General features: G+C 36.0%; 1 protein-coding gene across 3 annotated transcripts; it reads left to right on the forward strand.

Moving 5' to 3' along the window:
• The first annotated feature begins 423 nt into the window (after window positions 1-423).
• LOC113461671 (uncharacterized) lies at window positions 424-14,333 on the forward strand. 3 transcript variants are annotated; one of them, XM_088723347.2, is made up of 5 exons: window positions 424-707; window positions 848-1,000; window positions 6,437-6,520; window positions 6,598-6,702; window positions 7,584-14,333. In XM_088723347.2, the coding sequence occupies exons 1-5, from the start codon at window positions 570-572 to the stop codon at window positions 7,590-7,592; spliced, it is 489 nt and encodes a 162-aa protein (XP_088579473.2). In that variant the 5' UTR covers window positions 424-569; the 3' UTR covers window positions 7,593-14,333. The 3 variants fall into 3 exon arrangements, with proteins under 3 accessions (XP_088579473.2, XP_088579471.2, XP_038975144.3); XM_088723345.2 differs by having other exon boundaries at window positions 6,598-14,333; XM_039119216.3 differs by having other exon boundaries at window positions 424-686; window positions 6,598-14,333.
• The last annotated feature ends 2,615 nt before the right edge of the window (window positions 14,334-16,948 follow it).

Below are 16,948 nucleotides of genomic sequence, written 5' to 3' on the forward strand. Positions count from 1 at the left end.
TAAAAATTAGGTCTTTAATGCCTCTTTAATACTAAAGGGACTTTTTGCAAAAAAATAAAAATGGAGTGATTTTCGCCTTATGAAAAAGTAACTTTTAAATGTTTCTCATGGGAAACACTTTTCCATAAAATGTGGGAATTATATTTCCATGGGAATACAACTTTCTTATCTTTCTTTTTTGAAAACTCTAACCAAACAAGAGGTATCTCATTATTTTTTCATTGATCATACTTTTCGTCTTTATTTTTTTGCGAACCAAACGAGCCCTATGCCTTATCTAATCTGCTGCCAATCCTTCCGGATTCTAGTTACTCAATTTTGCGCATTGGATTAGATCCGGACTGGAGGCCGTAGCCATATTGAAACCGCTACGGTCCCATTAGACTTAAATTAACTATTTAAACCCCTATCCTCCCTCCCCTCTTCGGTTCTTTCTTTTTTCCCTCTTCGTCTCGCGCTCAGAGCTTCTTGTTCTTTGGCTTTCTAAGGAAAAGAGAAAAGGATTGTGGTTTCTCTTCTTGAACCCTCCTCCCTTTCTCCGATCCCTCTTCTTGAACCCCATCACAGCGATGGAGCTCTCCCGAAAGCTCGAAGCCTGCGAGCAGAAGCGTCGCAGTCTCCAAGATCAGCTCTCGGAGCTCGAGAGATGCTGGAAGCCACTGAGCGTGCTCTTCGAACTGAGAGATGTTCGCGTTCCTTCTCCCCAAGTGCCTCAATTTCAGATTCTTTTCTTGTGTTCAAATTTATTTCTTCTTTCTCTTTTTCGCCCACATCTAATTAAGCTTCTTGCTTATATAGATCTTCTTTTTTTTATTTATTTTTTTGCTATTGTTTGGAGCTGTAATAGTTTGAAGCACTAGAGATCCACAGGAGCTTGCAAAACTGCCTTGAAAAGAAAAATGCTGTAGACAAGCGATATGCCGAGCTGACGGCTACGATAATTGAAACGCCATCCAGGTTGCGTTTCTTGCACAAGGGCAATAAAGATATGGAAAATCAGGTAGGAGATGAATCTTCTTGATTTCATCCTTCTTGAGTAAATGTTGAAACAATGATGGATTGAGTTTCTTGCAGAATCGTCTTCCTCCTGTTAGCATCTAATACCGTTCCTCTTGACTTTAGGCTGGTGATCATATAAAATTCTTGCATCATGATGTTGCGTTTGATATTTCAGCTTCCTGTGTTCTTGAGTTATCGATAGAATCATGAGCTATTTTGATTGACCAATTCTCTCAAATGATGTTCATGTACCAATGTACGGATACAGGATGGTCAAGAAAATGGTTAAGGAGATGCTTAATTGGGAAGAAACAGCGTGGACATGATGCCAGTAGTCTTTTCTGTGCATTACCATAAAATTCCTGCATCATGATGGGATATTTGAAATTCCAAATTTCTTAAATATGCCTGAAAGCAGTGCTTTTTTTTTTTTGATACATACAACTAATTCTTCCAGATGATGCTCGTGTGCTGACGCAAGATTAAAAGGTAATCTTTTTGTAATTTACATAATCTAAGACTGCGGAGTAGCCTTTTCATGTTCTAACTGTATTCTTGTATAAGTAACAAGGCAACTGAACTTCTGACATGGAATTTATTCATGTGCCCTGCTTTTAGGTTTAGGAAGTATTCATTTTCTTCCATTTGATGAGCTTTCTGTCCTTTAATGAAGATAGGCATTCCAATTAAAATTTTCAACTGAAACTGCAAATACTGCTGAGTCAAAACTCACTTTGTTAAATGAAACTTGAAAAGAGTTTGCAACCATGCCTGGGAAGTAGAAATGCCCTCACAGATGATCAATATAGACTATTTAACAGAACGTATTGCATTCATTAGGCAGAGAATTGTTTTGATTGTAATTCTTGTAGTCAAAGATGGTTGAATGAATTATGGGATGGTAGAGTTAGGAAACGGATGGTTCAGTGAAAGGATTCTATAGTAGGTTTAATCCTTTGGTAGAGGAGTTTGACTATTTAGAAAGACCATCTATATCTTTTTGGAGACCTTCTTGTGTTAGATGCCTTTTCCTTTATAGCCATTGATAGCAGAAGTTCTTAAACTTCTAGTAGCCCAAAGTTGGAGCTGAACAGGTAATACTAGACTAAGGACATATCTAGAAATCAAATCAAAATGAGAACCTATGTATGGTTAAGCCCAATCTAAATACAACTTTGGAATTCATTGAAGAAACTAGAAGATATTTCCCTGAAGAGAGGGATCTAAGCATCCAGCAGCTTGTGGATTTCAGGCTACAATTTTGGATCTTCATGGAATATCATCATTTTTATTAAGGATATGATTGGTTGTTATATATCCATTGCACAGGTAAAGATACAAATTAACATTTTTCCCCCAACAACTGAAGTAATGTTCTAAATTGTTTAACTAAGAATATTATTGTGAATTAAATTGTCAAACTCATATGTAATTCGGTTTTAGTAGGATATGAAACATTAGATGAAGATGTAATTCGAAAGGAAGTTCAGGAGGAGACTAGAGACAGTAACACTTTAACTTTATGCAGTAGACTAGAAAGGGTATTTCATGATGCAAGCGCATGCCATTGTTAAGGGATCAGTTTTGAAACTGATGACTTTGGCGAAAATTCTTTTGGCTTTTTCGAGATAGATACTTCAGATAAATATGGAAATGAACAATACCAAGATCCAAATGTTTATTCAGATGCCATAGACTGCTTTATAATGAGAATTATGTCATCATCCTCTTTTTCAGTATTCGACTTACTAGAAAATGGGGTACCTTCTGATATTTCTAATTATTCAATGCTTTCGGTCAGTATATTTCTTGTAAGTTATACTGATATTGGTTTATGCACAGGAATTTTACACAAAGTTATATGGACTACATGTAACACAAGACTATATATAGGGCTTTTTTTTTTTGATAAAACAAGAAACAATTAGGATATTGTTTAATCCTTATTGATCCATTCTTATTCAGGTTTCACGTAATATAGACCATTAGTCATAATCCAGTTAGAATATTGATTCCCTTCTTATTCTGGTCATACCTCATGTGTATAAGTTTCTATTATGACCTAGATAGTATATGACTTCGACATCTATACAATTATTTCTTTTCATTATGCTGTTTTCTTAACAAGATGGGGGGAATAATTTATATTTCCCAAGACCAACCATTTTGTGTTCATTTGGTGGCAGCTGACCCTGTTTTATCATAGATTCTATGGCTAATATTTTATCATGATTGTCTTATTCTTCCTTAACTGGTCATTTTTATACTTTTGTATTTTATTTCAACTGTTCCAAGTTGAGAGCGAGAGGTCCCTTTGGAGTATATTTGACACATTCTGAACTATTAAAATTTTTTCATTTTTATTCTCCTTTCTTTCTTTTTTCATTTTGCTTTTAGTTACTTTCAAGTTTTGCTTCTTTCATGCACCATTGGTTGTCACTGGGGTGGAGTTTCTATATTGAACTTGAATGAATGATTTAGTAAATTTTTAGAATTATGGAATTTAGGGTGATTAATTGTGTGCTTGATCCATAGTATTTGTTTTTATTGCTTGGGTGGTTTAGTCGGATCTTTTCCCATAATTAATGATTTAGTTTCATTCTCAATATTGAGTTGTTGCATCATTTATGTGTTATATTAAGAAAATGTATGCTCAGATCAAGGTTTAAGGTCTGAGCCCAGATAGATTCTTTAGATAGGTTAAGATCTGGCTAATGCAGTTTTGCATTAAAATCATCTAGAAATTCATATATACAACAAACAAAAGAAATACAGAGATCCATAGAAAGTACTTGAAGTTAGGGAAATCAAAAGGAGGTTCTTTAAAGTACAAATAATCCTTGAATATGATTTATTTGTATATATATGGTGCGGGCAGCGCATGGATTTACAAGCTTGATTGCAATCAAAGTTAAAATTTGCAACCATCTATTCTATATTCCAGCTGCAAAACAAGGTTTTTATATGAAGTCTCAGAGTTTGGATTTCTGAGTTTACTTATACAACCATGGGCTTTGGCCAACTTGGATTTGCTGAGCAAGTTGGTAGGCATCATCCAATTTTTCTCTTGACCCCTAACTACACGTCGATAGCACTTGCACATACAGGACTAATCTTCATCTCTCACTCTATGCTGATGACCAATCACTGAAATTCACTTTTGGATTTGAAAAAAATCACAGCAAAAAGCAGTAAAAACAATTACAATTGATACTTGTCCTAAACCTTTTTGATATGCGGATGATACTGAATGACATATTGATAGAAGAAAATGCAAACACTACAATGGATCTGTATGCTAGTGAGAGAGAAAACAACTTGCTTGAGGGAGAGGGATGAAGAATAAACCTTTATGCTGGATTCGATCATTTCAGTATCACAATCTACTCATTTCCAAAACAGCAAAAAAGGTAAAGGACTCAATAATCTAAAATTGTTAGGAAAAAAAAATTTCACCATTCAAGTCCTTGCTAGAAATACAACCAAAAAAACAAGATAAGTAGGCTAGCTGTTAACAAGATGAATATTAAGCTTTTGTCCTTTCATGCTTTGATGCAAATTAAGTTCAATGGGTTTGAACTCAAATTTTCCAAGATAACATGAACATTTTTGGGTCTTCATGGTAAAAATGTATATCAAAATGTTAAAACTAGCAAAAAATTCAACGGTCTAGTAAGCTGAACTTTGATCTGTCTCCACTGCTTTGTTTTAACACCTAAAACTATCCTCTAAACATATAAGTATTAAACCAAGGTTTGTGTCTTAGAAAAATGTCGTTATCAGTGTACTTCATGTCATCTTCCTCCTTCTCATATATTTTACAGGAAATATCTTTGGTGGTCAGTTTGCTATGAAACAATGCACGTAAGCTCTAGGGTGGAAAAGCCGACCAACTTGCTGTTCATTTTTTTTTCAGAAAAATCCACCTTGATTTTGTCAGGTTGAGATTTGCTGGCGTAGATGATAAAGAAATGAAGTAACAATCTTCAACAAACAGATATGGAGTGTTTTATTTGTCGGAGTCCAATATTATCTGACGTCAATAAAATCTATAGAAGATTCTGACTCAAAATCCTTTGTTCTGGTCAGAATTTGGCTTTGTTTGGCTAGAAGGCCTTCTCAGGTGAAAACTGATAATTACTTAAATTATTCTTATAGAAAGTGTCTTAGACTGATTTTAGGAAAGTAACTTATGTTTGCTAAAATGTAAGGGAAAAAGCAAGGTTGGACCATAGTATAGTCTAATAATGAAAAGCTTGCTAGCTGAGGTGTGTCACCTGCTTCTCCCACACCCAGTTCCTTTTATATTTTTTATAAACAGGCTTCCCATTCTTGCCCCCATATCTGTTCTTGTTTCGGGTAACTAGGACTTGGATACAATTACTGATGGGATGAAATGACGTTAATCACAAAAGGTGATGTCATCTCTTCAATTCAAATATTATACATGTAGAAAGATACTTGTATATCTAAGAAAATGTATGATCATTTTATATCAAGGATGACATTGCAGAATTGCTTTAGCCAAACCTGAGTATGTTTTGATCCCATAAAAGCATGACAAAAGTGACAAACATTGTCCTTGAGAGCCTGTTTATATAATAGTTGGCCATAAGTTGACATCTCAATGCCTAACTATGAAATATGGTGATCTGCTCCATGCATGAAACTCGTCACAATCATATTATAAGCAATGAGAGCATAAGAAATAAGCCATAGACTTTCCTGTCAGTTGAACTTTAAAGAAGGTTTTGATTTTCTTGTCTGTTTCAATGTGGATGTGAGATATCATAAATTTAGAATGGGAGGACAAAAATGCACAGGTATGAAAGGCTATTGTTTCATCCTGTCATGTATAAACATGTCATGGGACAAAACAATGTCTCAATATGTTTATATAAATCAGCAATATAAATGTCAAGTATTAGTTGGTAGGTAGGGAACTGCATTTCAGAATGTTTTGACCTGGCTGCATTTAGATCACCATAGAATTCTATTTGCACAATCCACAAATTTCCTCAGGGAAGGAAAACTAAATGAATGGGTTCTCAGTTGCTAGCACGCTTATTGGAAATTATTAGCTGCTAAGGAAAATTATATACATATTTGCAGATTTTCTTAAAGGGGCTGAGACTTTGGTGAATATTGGGTCGAAGTTCTCAATTTAAAATTGTTCTTAAAAGTAATATGATTGTAAACAAAGAATTATTGGAGATGATTTCCCCCCTAAATTTTCTGGAAATTATCATAGCCTTTCGGCATTTCCCCTTTTAATATGCATCATTTAATAGTTGTTTAACCGTTATTTGTAGACATGGAACTATACTGTCCCCTCATATTCCTGAATATCTCTTGTTTTTTGTTATAATTTTGTGAATTTTGTGAGTTCTTTAAATATTTACTCATTTATCTGATAATTGCTGCATTCTATCTCCAGATTAACACTGCTGCTGCTATTGTTGAATCCTTAAGGAGGAACAATGAGAAGAAGAGGATTGATCTTCTAATAACTGAAAACAAGGTATAAAGATAGAAGAAATCAACTTTCAATTTTCCGCACCCTAGTGATCGCTGACATATTATTTTATGTTATTCAAGGTCGAAGGGTTCTCCGAAATGAAAAGGAGGTTGTTGATGCAGCTAAGTGGACAAAGGTACTGCCAGCGAGCTGAGACGCAAGCATCCACAAGTGCTTCTGCTAAAGTAAGAAAAGCTTTTCATTGGCATTATTTTAATTGATTGAAGCTTTTTCATTAGCATTATTTTAATTGATTGAAGCTATGAATTTGACTAAAATATGTAAAACATTTTGTCCATGCATCTATGGGCTTGCAACATAGTCATACATATAGATGGAGTCCTTCCATGTGAAAGTTAAGTTTTTAGACACTTGGAAAACAATCATGCTGGTAATCAACTGGAAGTTGCAACTTTGGAGTCAGAATTGTGACTTCAGTTTCTCTCCTTTCCTGCATTGTATCTCTCTGAGCCTATCAGTGAGCAATCATCTCTGTATTCTACCACATTTCCATGTAGGTCCCTATTTGGCTCATGTGAGCCAACTTGTGTCTTTTGAATGGATAGGTTTTGAAATCTTGCTAGCAGTGCTCAATTATCAGATCAAATTAAATTACCAGCATTGCTTATCAGATCCAATTAAAGTAAGGTGCTTGTCTCAGGTATATGTACCTTGACATTCTTATGATGCATATTTCTCCTTCATGTTTCGATTGTAGCCTAAAAATATACCATCGTTCATCTAGGATTGGCCACACATGACATTTGATGCTTGTTATGGATCATATGTATACTGTACAAACTATCAAGCTGACAGTATATACGCGCACTTTGGTCCTTTCCTAGATATCTTGAAATTTGTTCTCGATATCTGATGCAACTAATACCTAACTTTATGTTACTTGGTACTTGGATGTTTAACTAATACCTGGAACAAAATCTAGGATTAGAATTTGAGCTATTATATTCACTCATGCTTTATTCTTGTAATAGGATTTTCTTGATTTGTTGATCAAAAAGTCAAACTTCTCTCATCTTTTTTAATTCCTTGTCCAATTGGGATGAAGGGAAAGTAAATGAAGCATAAAAGAGAAGGCAGTGTAAAGGACAACTGATATCACCAGGATAGCAGATTGACGAAAAATACCATTTTAATCTCTGTAATGGGAATACTGAGGGACTGACTGGTCATTTGAAAGGTTCAGTATTATTGCTAGTTCTTGTTGTAGAAAGCATTAGACAAAAGAAGTTGTTTCAAATGATGATGAAGTGAGTACCAATTCCTTCACATTTTAGTATCAATAGTAATTCGGATGAGGCAAATGAAGTTTCTTGATATCAGTTCTATCATTATACAACTCGTCATTTTGTGCTATGCACCATTAAGTACTGTGCATCTTTTGGTTTGATACCTACGATGGGCCCAAGAACTCTGTTTTGTATAGTTCTGCTTCTTCAATTTGCAAGTTATCCATCTATGCAGTTGAGAAGTAAATAGCATCATGACAGCTCCAACTTGAATCCTCAAGCAACAAAAAATGGCCCGTTCTCGATTTTGGACAGAATTGTTTTATCTGCCTCGTGATCTTAAGCATGTCCAATGAATCGAAATGATTTAGCAGAGTGTTGATTTCTGTAAATAATCGTACTCCAAACCATGTATACCAAACTGTCAGCAGTCTCCAAGTTTAGATTTTTAGGCCTTGAGTGCTGCCTCAAGGGCATGGATAGAATTGAAGGTTTACTGCACGTAAGGTAAGCTGAAGCAAGCTTGAGTGACAAGGGTTGAAGATTTTCATCAGATACAATGCGGTGGCATCAAAACATATCTTGTGAGCCGCTCTGCCAAGCTGGTGAAGAAATAGAAGTTGTTAGAACTGAACATGGAAAAGTTACATAATTACGGGTGGGTATCGGTTGTCAGAGGTGAAATTAGAATGCTCCTCATACAATTTTATCGTATTCACACTCGGTTTTTAATGGTACATATGAATGTCATCTAGATTTGTTGGTCAAGCGACAGCTGCTAAGAAAGTTAGTAGATGATGATTTTATCAGAAATGTTGCTCGACCAAGAAAGTTCGATGAGTTGGGATATCAAAAATAACAGGCCTTGCCAGTTGCTAGTGTTGTACAATTTTGCACTGCAAAATATATATATTAATTACAAACAATCGCATAAGTTTAAAAATGTAATCACTGATTTCTATGGTGTCATCCTGGAAAGTAAGTAGATGTCACACAAAAGCAAAGACAATGAAGCATTCATGTTCTTTGTGTTTTCCTTTGTATATAAGTATTGCTTTCCACAACTTAATTTTTTTCGAGTTTGTGCATTAATATTCTGAGTTATTCACCATTCAATCAAGAGGAATCAAATTCAACATTACTTCAGAATTCAATGAAGATATATGTATAACATCTGATTAATTTAGTATGTGTGCTTCAAAATCTCCTGTTGTTTCATCAAGTCCTCATAATAGTACATCATTTCTTGGTTTTGTTCACCTATTTCTGCAAGAAGCTCCATGATGCTAAAAAAAAAATTGTACTACGTATGACATCAGTTGTACACTAAATATAAATCTTAAAGAACTAGAGTAACTACTTGGAGTCAAGTTCTTCTCAGCTGAGAAGAATTGATGCAGGAGTAGGAGTCCGAGTTCCTAAATGTGCGTCGTGTGTGGATCGTCGCTTGGGTGTGCCCGAAAACAAATTGGGTTCATGATTTCCAGCATTTAATTACATTGGATTGAGTTTATTTTATTTTGGTTAAAGTTGGTGTCTTTTGGGACTTTAAGTTAGGTTTGATTTTTGGTTTGTTTGTTTTGTCAATTGAATCTTTAATTGAGTTGTAGTTTACTGAATTGTGTCCTTTAATTGAGTCCATGTAACTAAATGGCAAGTGGCATCAAAGAGTCCATGTTATGTAAGTGTGAGAAGGGGAATTGACTTGGTCAAGGTCTAATTGATTAATCCCCTCATGCATGAAGGTTGAAAACCAAGTCCCAACTCCTTCATATGTGGAGACTTGATGAGCCCTTGACTTGGTCAAGGCTTCATCACATTTGGATGGGTAAGGCGTGGAGAACCAAAGCCCTAACTCCTTCACACATGGAGGCTTGATAAGCCCTTGACTTGGTCAAGGCTTCTTCAAGCATGAGGAGGGTAGGCATGATGCTTGTTTGAGGCACCTTGACATGGTCCACTCCTACATTGATTAGAAGTCCTTCTTGATCCCTTGACTTGATCAAATCTTACTTCGTCCCTTGACTTGGTCAAATCCTACTTTAGTTAGAAGTTTAGTCATGAGTCTTAATTTGAGTTTTGTCATAAGATTAATTTTTTATTTTATTCCAATTGCTCTTGTGATCTAGAGGTGAGAGGCTTCTTCTTCCTCTTTTGGTGAGACTCCAAAGGTTTCTTTCTTCCTCAGTGAGATGCTGGAAAATCCTTGGGTTTAGGATAGAGGTGAGACTTTTCTATTCAGCTCCTAGTTATCTTGTTACCATCAAAACCACAGCACCTTCCATTGATCCTTCTTCCATCCGCCCACCTTCTCACGCAATAGCCCTAATCCTTTGACGCCCTAATCATCCACCAAGGATCCTTAAAAATCAGCAAGGATCGATCATCTCACATGAAGATTTTCTAATGAAAGGAGGACTCTTCCTTGTAGCATGAATCTCTCTTCCACGCCTCCTAATCTTCAGCCAACTGATTACCACATGACACTCAATTACATGACACTCAATTACATGGACTCAATTAAAGAACTCAATTCAGCAAACTACAACTCAATTAAGGATTGAAACAAACCAGAAATCAAACCCAAACTTCATGCGCACTTCCTAAGGATTTAGTGCCTTTGCTCTTGCATCAAGTGGTGTGATGGTGGCAACAATCCTTCACCGTCAAGGCATTTGGATCCATGCTACTCTACACTGATGGCACACTTGCACACGCATTCAGGTCAACCTGGTCAAGCTGGTGGGTCACCTCTACCTCGACCAACTGAGTTCTCTAAAGATCTCAAGTTACCTAACTTATCTAGAGTAGATAGAAAAGAAGGCAACATGCTTTCTAGAATACCTAGTGGGATGTTGTGTTGTCATCATCGTATTATCTCTAGTAGAGTCTCTGTAGACATCGTCACACTATTTTTGGTGGGACAACTATGTAGATGCCATCATATCACTATTAATGAAAGCTAAGAAAGTAGCGACAGAGAAGCAGCCGATACTAGGGCCACTTTTGGAGTGTTATGCAACATCTTCAACTCTCATAGTGAGACAATTTGAAAAACTTATTCCCATAGTTGAAAGCTGATTTGTGATGCCACAGTACATTTTAGTGAGTTGTATAGTGACGATAGCCAAGTCCATCCTTATGATGGGAGAATCGACTTGTCAACCAATGTATGTAAGTATTGTGGTGCATGAGAAACTAGAATTGAAGACTTTGGCACATCAGACGGCAATAACAAAAGATTATCCTATGGAAACCTCGAAATCTACTGACCAAGGACTCATGAAAGTCATGCTAGTTAAGTTGCAGAAGGCTGAACTATAAAGGGATATTTCAGTTGTTAGGAATCCTAGTGGTCGCATGCGTATATTTTTAAAAATTTTACTGCAGAAGTATGAATTAAACTATTTAATTCCTATACATGTTAGAGATCATATCTCTACAACAAAAATAGACCCAGGATTTTAAACATTTATCCTAAACAAGTATGCATGATTCTATGTCTAACATGTAGTCATGCAGAATTTCAGCAACCTAGTTGATTTCTAATCGTAATTTTTAATGAGATTAGATCCATACCTTTTTGCTTTGAGGACTTTGATGATGCCTTGATCATCTTCTATAGCCGCACACACGTCTGACCTCTACGGATAGTCCACGCAAAGCTCTAGAAAGATCTTCCTCCGTGGGAGTGCTAGCTCGTGCAGAGGTGCTGCAATGGTTGATACTTTCTCCTTCGAAACACTCAACCTTTGATTTTTTTTGAAGGGACGAATGATGGAGATGAAGGAGAGGAAGGAGAAGAGGAGGACGACCCAATCTCAGAATTTTTAGAACCCTTTTAAAAATCCAAAGAAGCATCTATTGAACCCTAGGCATGGAGGTCCTTTTATAGCCTTGGACCCCCCACGCCACACCTCTATTTTTGCCAACTTATTTGGCTAATAAAATCTCCAAAAATTTTAAGAAATACGCAGATAAGAGGGGAATAATCCCTCTTAATTTCATCGAATACTCCTTCTCTAAGAAGTATTACCAAGAGGATAAGGATGAGGTGTCAATCTTCACTAAGAGATAAAACTAGACTCCTAAAATTTAGGAATTCTTCTTCTTATCTAATTCTGAATTTTTGGACTCATAATCCTTATCAAATAAGGACTTCTAATTGACTTGGGCCAAACCCAATCCAATTGCGTCAGTTCCATCAATTAGGTCAAGCTCAATCTACTTGGTCAAAACCAATCCAATTAGGTCAAACCCTGATGTAGCCCAAATTAAATTCTATTCAATTTGACTCAACCTAAGCCCAATCATTCAATCAAATTGAGTTCATTAGCAATCTAATTGCTAATTAATCTTTCAATAATTCAATAATTATTTGTCAACCCTAAAGAATGAATTTTGATGATTACAAAACACTTGAGATAATGTTGTGTACTAATGATGCTGACTTAATTGTGAAGTTTTATAAGTCAAGAAAAATCAAAAGAAATGAAGCACTGCAAAATCATTATCCTTAATTCTTCATGAACACTTTATTGGATATATTCTAAAAGAAAAATGATCTTAATCCAATCCATGGAGATCAAAGGTGAAGTCTAAAGTTTTCTCTTTGATACACTTGAGTTGATCCCTAAGCAAAAAGGACAAGTTTGAGTTGACTCTGGCACGTTTCTTCAAGTGGCACAGTCAATGAGTCGACCCCCACAAAACATGAGTCGACCTTTGTGTAGTTCATAGTAAACAGAGAGATTTTACTGCCTGAGACAAGATTTGAAGAGTCGACCCTTGTTCCAAATGAGTCGACCCTTGTTCCAAATGAGTCGACTCCCGACATTAAAGAGTCGACACTTATGTTTGAAGAGTCGACCCCAGTTCAGTCTCAGCGTTGGCCAGAAAAATTATTGGATGAGTCGACCCTTGTGTTTAAAGAAGCGACTCCTGAAGAGAATGAGTCGATCCTTAAGGTTAAAGAGTCGACCCTTTAAAGTTGCAACAGCAAGAGCCATCTCAATATCTTGAAGTGCCGACCCAGGATAAATATGAGTCGACCCCTGAGTTACATGAGTCGACTCTTGTACTGCTGGGACCACAACGGGAAGCTTGTTACAACTTTTGTCTTCTTCTGTAACAGAAAAGATTTCAATCAGAACGGAAAGAAAGGAATTCAAATCCCTCTGATGAACTCGTCTATATATTGAAGGAAACCTCAGAAAGAAAAGATAATGAGGAAAGAAACATAATCAAAGAGAAGAAACCACAAAAATCAAAAAGAGAGAAGAAAAAGAGCTGAAAAGTTTATCATCCTCACCGACATTCTTCAAAAACCATTTCCTGTGAGGAAATCAGTCGAAGCTTCTCATTGCATCAAGAAGAGCTGGTGTTCAAGCATTGGGACACTCTTCCACAGCCAACCTCTTCATCGGCTTCAGTTTTTATTTTTATTGACTTATTCTATATTCTCTGAAGCTTTAAGTTTTCTGGTTGCAGCATTCATTTATTTGGAATATCTGTTGCTGTAATAGTTTCATTGTCTAAAACTTGTAAAGGCTTTTCCAAGCCTTGATTGGAAGTTACTAAATCAAGAGTACTCAGTAAGGGAAAAAGTTTTTGGTTGGTTTGTTTGAAAACCAACTGGGTTGTTTGTGAGCCCGAAAAAACAAATGGTGTAAAATTTTTGGTTGGTTTGTCTGAAAACCAACTGGGTTGTTTGTGAGTCCGGAAAAACAAACAGTGATAGATTTTCGGTTGGTTTCCTGGAAAAACCAACTGAATTTTTGATTGTGAGTCCGGAAAACAATCAGGCTGTAATTTGCTGGATTATAGTGAAATCTCAAGCGTGGCTTGGTGAATGGATGTAGGTGTTGGGAGTGAACCGAACCACTATATATCCTTGTGTTCGTGTGTGACTTGCTTCTCTTCTTCCACTGTATATTTCTAACTATATTTCTTATCTTATTCACTGGTTTATTTGTGCTACTTTAATTCCGCTGCTAAATCTCCAAGTTACTAGAAGATTTCAGTAACTCATTCACTTCACTTTATTAATTTTGGAAGATCCAATTCACCCCCCCTCTTGGGCTGCACCTTTGGGCAACAAGTGGTATCAGAGCCTAGTACTCACAGTAACTTATTGATATAATAATCAAGAGTTAAAGGTAATGGCAGCCTCTATGGGATCTTCTATTGCCGAAGGGCAATCTACCAACAGACCATCTCTTTTCAATGGCACAAACTTTACTTATTGGAAAGAACGTATGCATATTTTTATTCAAGCACTTGACTACGATTTATGGACTGTTATTGTTAATGGACCTCACACACTAACTAAGATTATCGATGGCATCACCTTATTCAAACCTACAATTGAATAGGATGACCATGATAAAAGAATGTCTCAGCTGAATGCAAAAGCCATGAGTATTCTTTACTGTTCTTAAGATGCAAATGAGTTTAAACGTATATCTATTTGCATGACTGCTAAAAAAATTTGGAATAGGCTGGAAGTTACACATGAAGGCACTAACCAGGTTGTTGCCCAAGGTGACAACCCAAGAGGGGGGGTGAATTGGGTTTTCTAAAAATTATATTCCCTAATTTACTTAGAATTGAATGCAGCGGAATGATAAGATGTTATTTACTTAAGCTCTAGGCAATTACAAGTAAAGCAGTGGAAAATTAAGCTAGAGTAATTATACTATGGATTTAGGGTGCAATTGATCTAAAATTAACTTATAGTTGTATGATCAATTTTAATCTATCTGAATAGTAAGAATGGAGTGGAAGCTAAGCAAGTTCTAAACAATCACTTATAAATCTATAGGAAACAAAGCTAGAGATATTACACAATCAAGTATGAATGTAAGGCATGAAATACAAGAGATAAGGCATCACAAACACAAAGATGTATAGTGGTTCGGTGCACCCTAGCACCTACATCCACTTTCCAAGACCTCTTGGGAATTTCACTATAATCTCTCAATTACAGCCGGTTGTTTTACAAGCTCACAACCTAACTTGTTGTTTTCATGAGATCACAACGAACTCGATCGGTTTTCACATGCTCACCGACTAGAACCAACCGATTGTTTTTCCGGATTCACAATCAAACCCAGTTGGTTTTTTTCGGTTCACCAACCACAACCTTACACCGTTGGTTTTTTCTTTGGCTCACCAACAAACCTTAACCCCTTGATTCAATCCTTTGATTGAATCAAGTTACAAGATATTAGAACAAGAGTTTAAAACAAATACAAGCTTCTTAAACAAGCAGATATAACAATATAAATAAATAGAGTAAAGAGAAGAAGCCCTCAAACAAGTTTTGTAGATGAAGGAACTCGGCTTCTTCTTTACTTGACCCTCTTCTGATTTCGCACAAGGTAGAGGATCACTGAGGTAGCACACAGTTGGAGAGGGAGCTTTGGGATTCACTCGGATGCTCTTCTTCTTCCTCTTTTGCTTTGAATAGCCCTTTTGTGCTTTTGGGAGGTTGCTCTTGAAATCTCTTTGAAATCTCTTTCCTATGTGTTCTCTCCCACTTCCTTATCTTCTCCCCTTGCTCTCCCCTTGATTTTATAGCTTTAGAGGGAGTGGGAACAAAAATCTAGCCGTTAGAGACAAAAATAGAGCCATTGGAGTTGAGAAAAAACTAGCCGTTATGCCTCCCAGCGTGCTCGAGTCGACTCGGCTGAAGTAGGAGTCGACTCGTGAATAAGAGTCTGCCAGCACTGTAGTTGGGAGTCGACTCGAGCACTGTAGCGCTAAAGTTGGAGTCGACTCGAGCACTATAGCGCTGAAAATCAACTCTCTGTTTTTTTGTCTGTTCTCAGTCGGAGTCGACTCGCAGAGTCTCGGAGTCGACTCGAGCACTGTTCCTTGAAACTCCAGAGTGCCAGAGTCGACTCTGAAATTTCAGGAGTCAACTCGAGGACTATTCTTTTGAATTTTTCTTTGAATTTGCTCCTCCAACTTGAATCCTTTGAACTTGAAACTTGGGCCAATGAAGCATAGCTTTCTTTCAACTTTTTAAGAGCTTTTGAGGTCTTCTTCTATTCTTCCAACTTGTTATGTTACTTGCAAAATAAATATCTTTCTTCTTACAATACAAATATTAGTAATTATACTTCAAGGTTTTGTGATCATCAAAATCAATCTTTAAATCAATCTTTGGATCATCAATCTCCTCCTTTTTTATGATGACAAAACTTGGAGTATATGCAATATAAAATAGATTGTGTTCTAGAACTAATGCATAGCTAAGTTGCATGAAGTAGAAAACATATATCTTTAAAATATACTTCATGATAATGCTTTAGATTTAATCAACTTAACATAATCAACACATAAAGCATTATGAGCATATACTCAGATATTTCTCCCCCTTTTTGACAACATCAAAAAGGTTGCAAGATAATGAAACATTAAGCACAAAGCAGTAAATGATACTCAAATATTTCTTTTCCTTATTGTACTCTGATTTTCAGTCAATGCATGTCGAATTATTGCACAAATATGAATCATATAACTCAAAGCAATAATGTCAGAATAAGATTAATGAGCATAGATCAGAGCCAATTAAGATGATTTCAGAGCAAATTATAATGAGAGCACATCGAATGTGATTCCAAAGATAGTTTTCAAATCAAGTGTAGCTGGAACCTTTTTCAAGTTAATTCAAGGAGTATCAAGACTGATATTCAAAGAAGGCACGAATGGAAATCTAACCCTCTTTTTTTGAAAGATCTTTAATAACAATTATGAAAGCTTATTCATTTAAGATCTTTTGCCCAATATATTAAATATATAGCAACATGAGAGCAATTTAATCAATTTTTTAGAGTATAATATCAAAACTTATATACTCGAAAAATATAACATCATGTTGGATCATTAATTCTTAATGACTTCAAAGTTCTTTTATGATATAAAAATATTGGGGCACCAAATACCGAAACATGAATTCATGCAATTTATGATATATCTTAGAGCATACATAAAATTCAAAGCTTTGAAGATTCTTTTAGAGCTCTTTTAAAGACTTTCTTTTGCTCCGTTAAAGAGAAACACATTTTGATACATATAAAAATGAATTGGCACAAAGTTGAAGCTCTAAAGAGCAAGTCAATAAGAACTCTTTAGTGAATTTCAAAATAGATTTTCTAATAGAGACAGATGAAATTCG

Source organism: Phoenix dactylifera, chromosome 6 (assembly GCF_051530095.1).
Source record: "Phoenix dactylifera cultivar Ajwa chromosome 6, Ajwa_hap1_PhDact_Kaust_v1.1, whole genome shotgun sequence".
In the NCBI taxonomy this organism is placed as follows: Eukaryota; Viridiplantae; Streptophyta; class Magnoliopsida; order Arecales; family Arecaceae; genus Phoenix; species Phoenix dactylifera.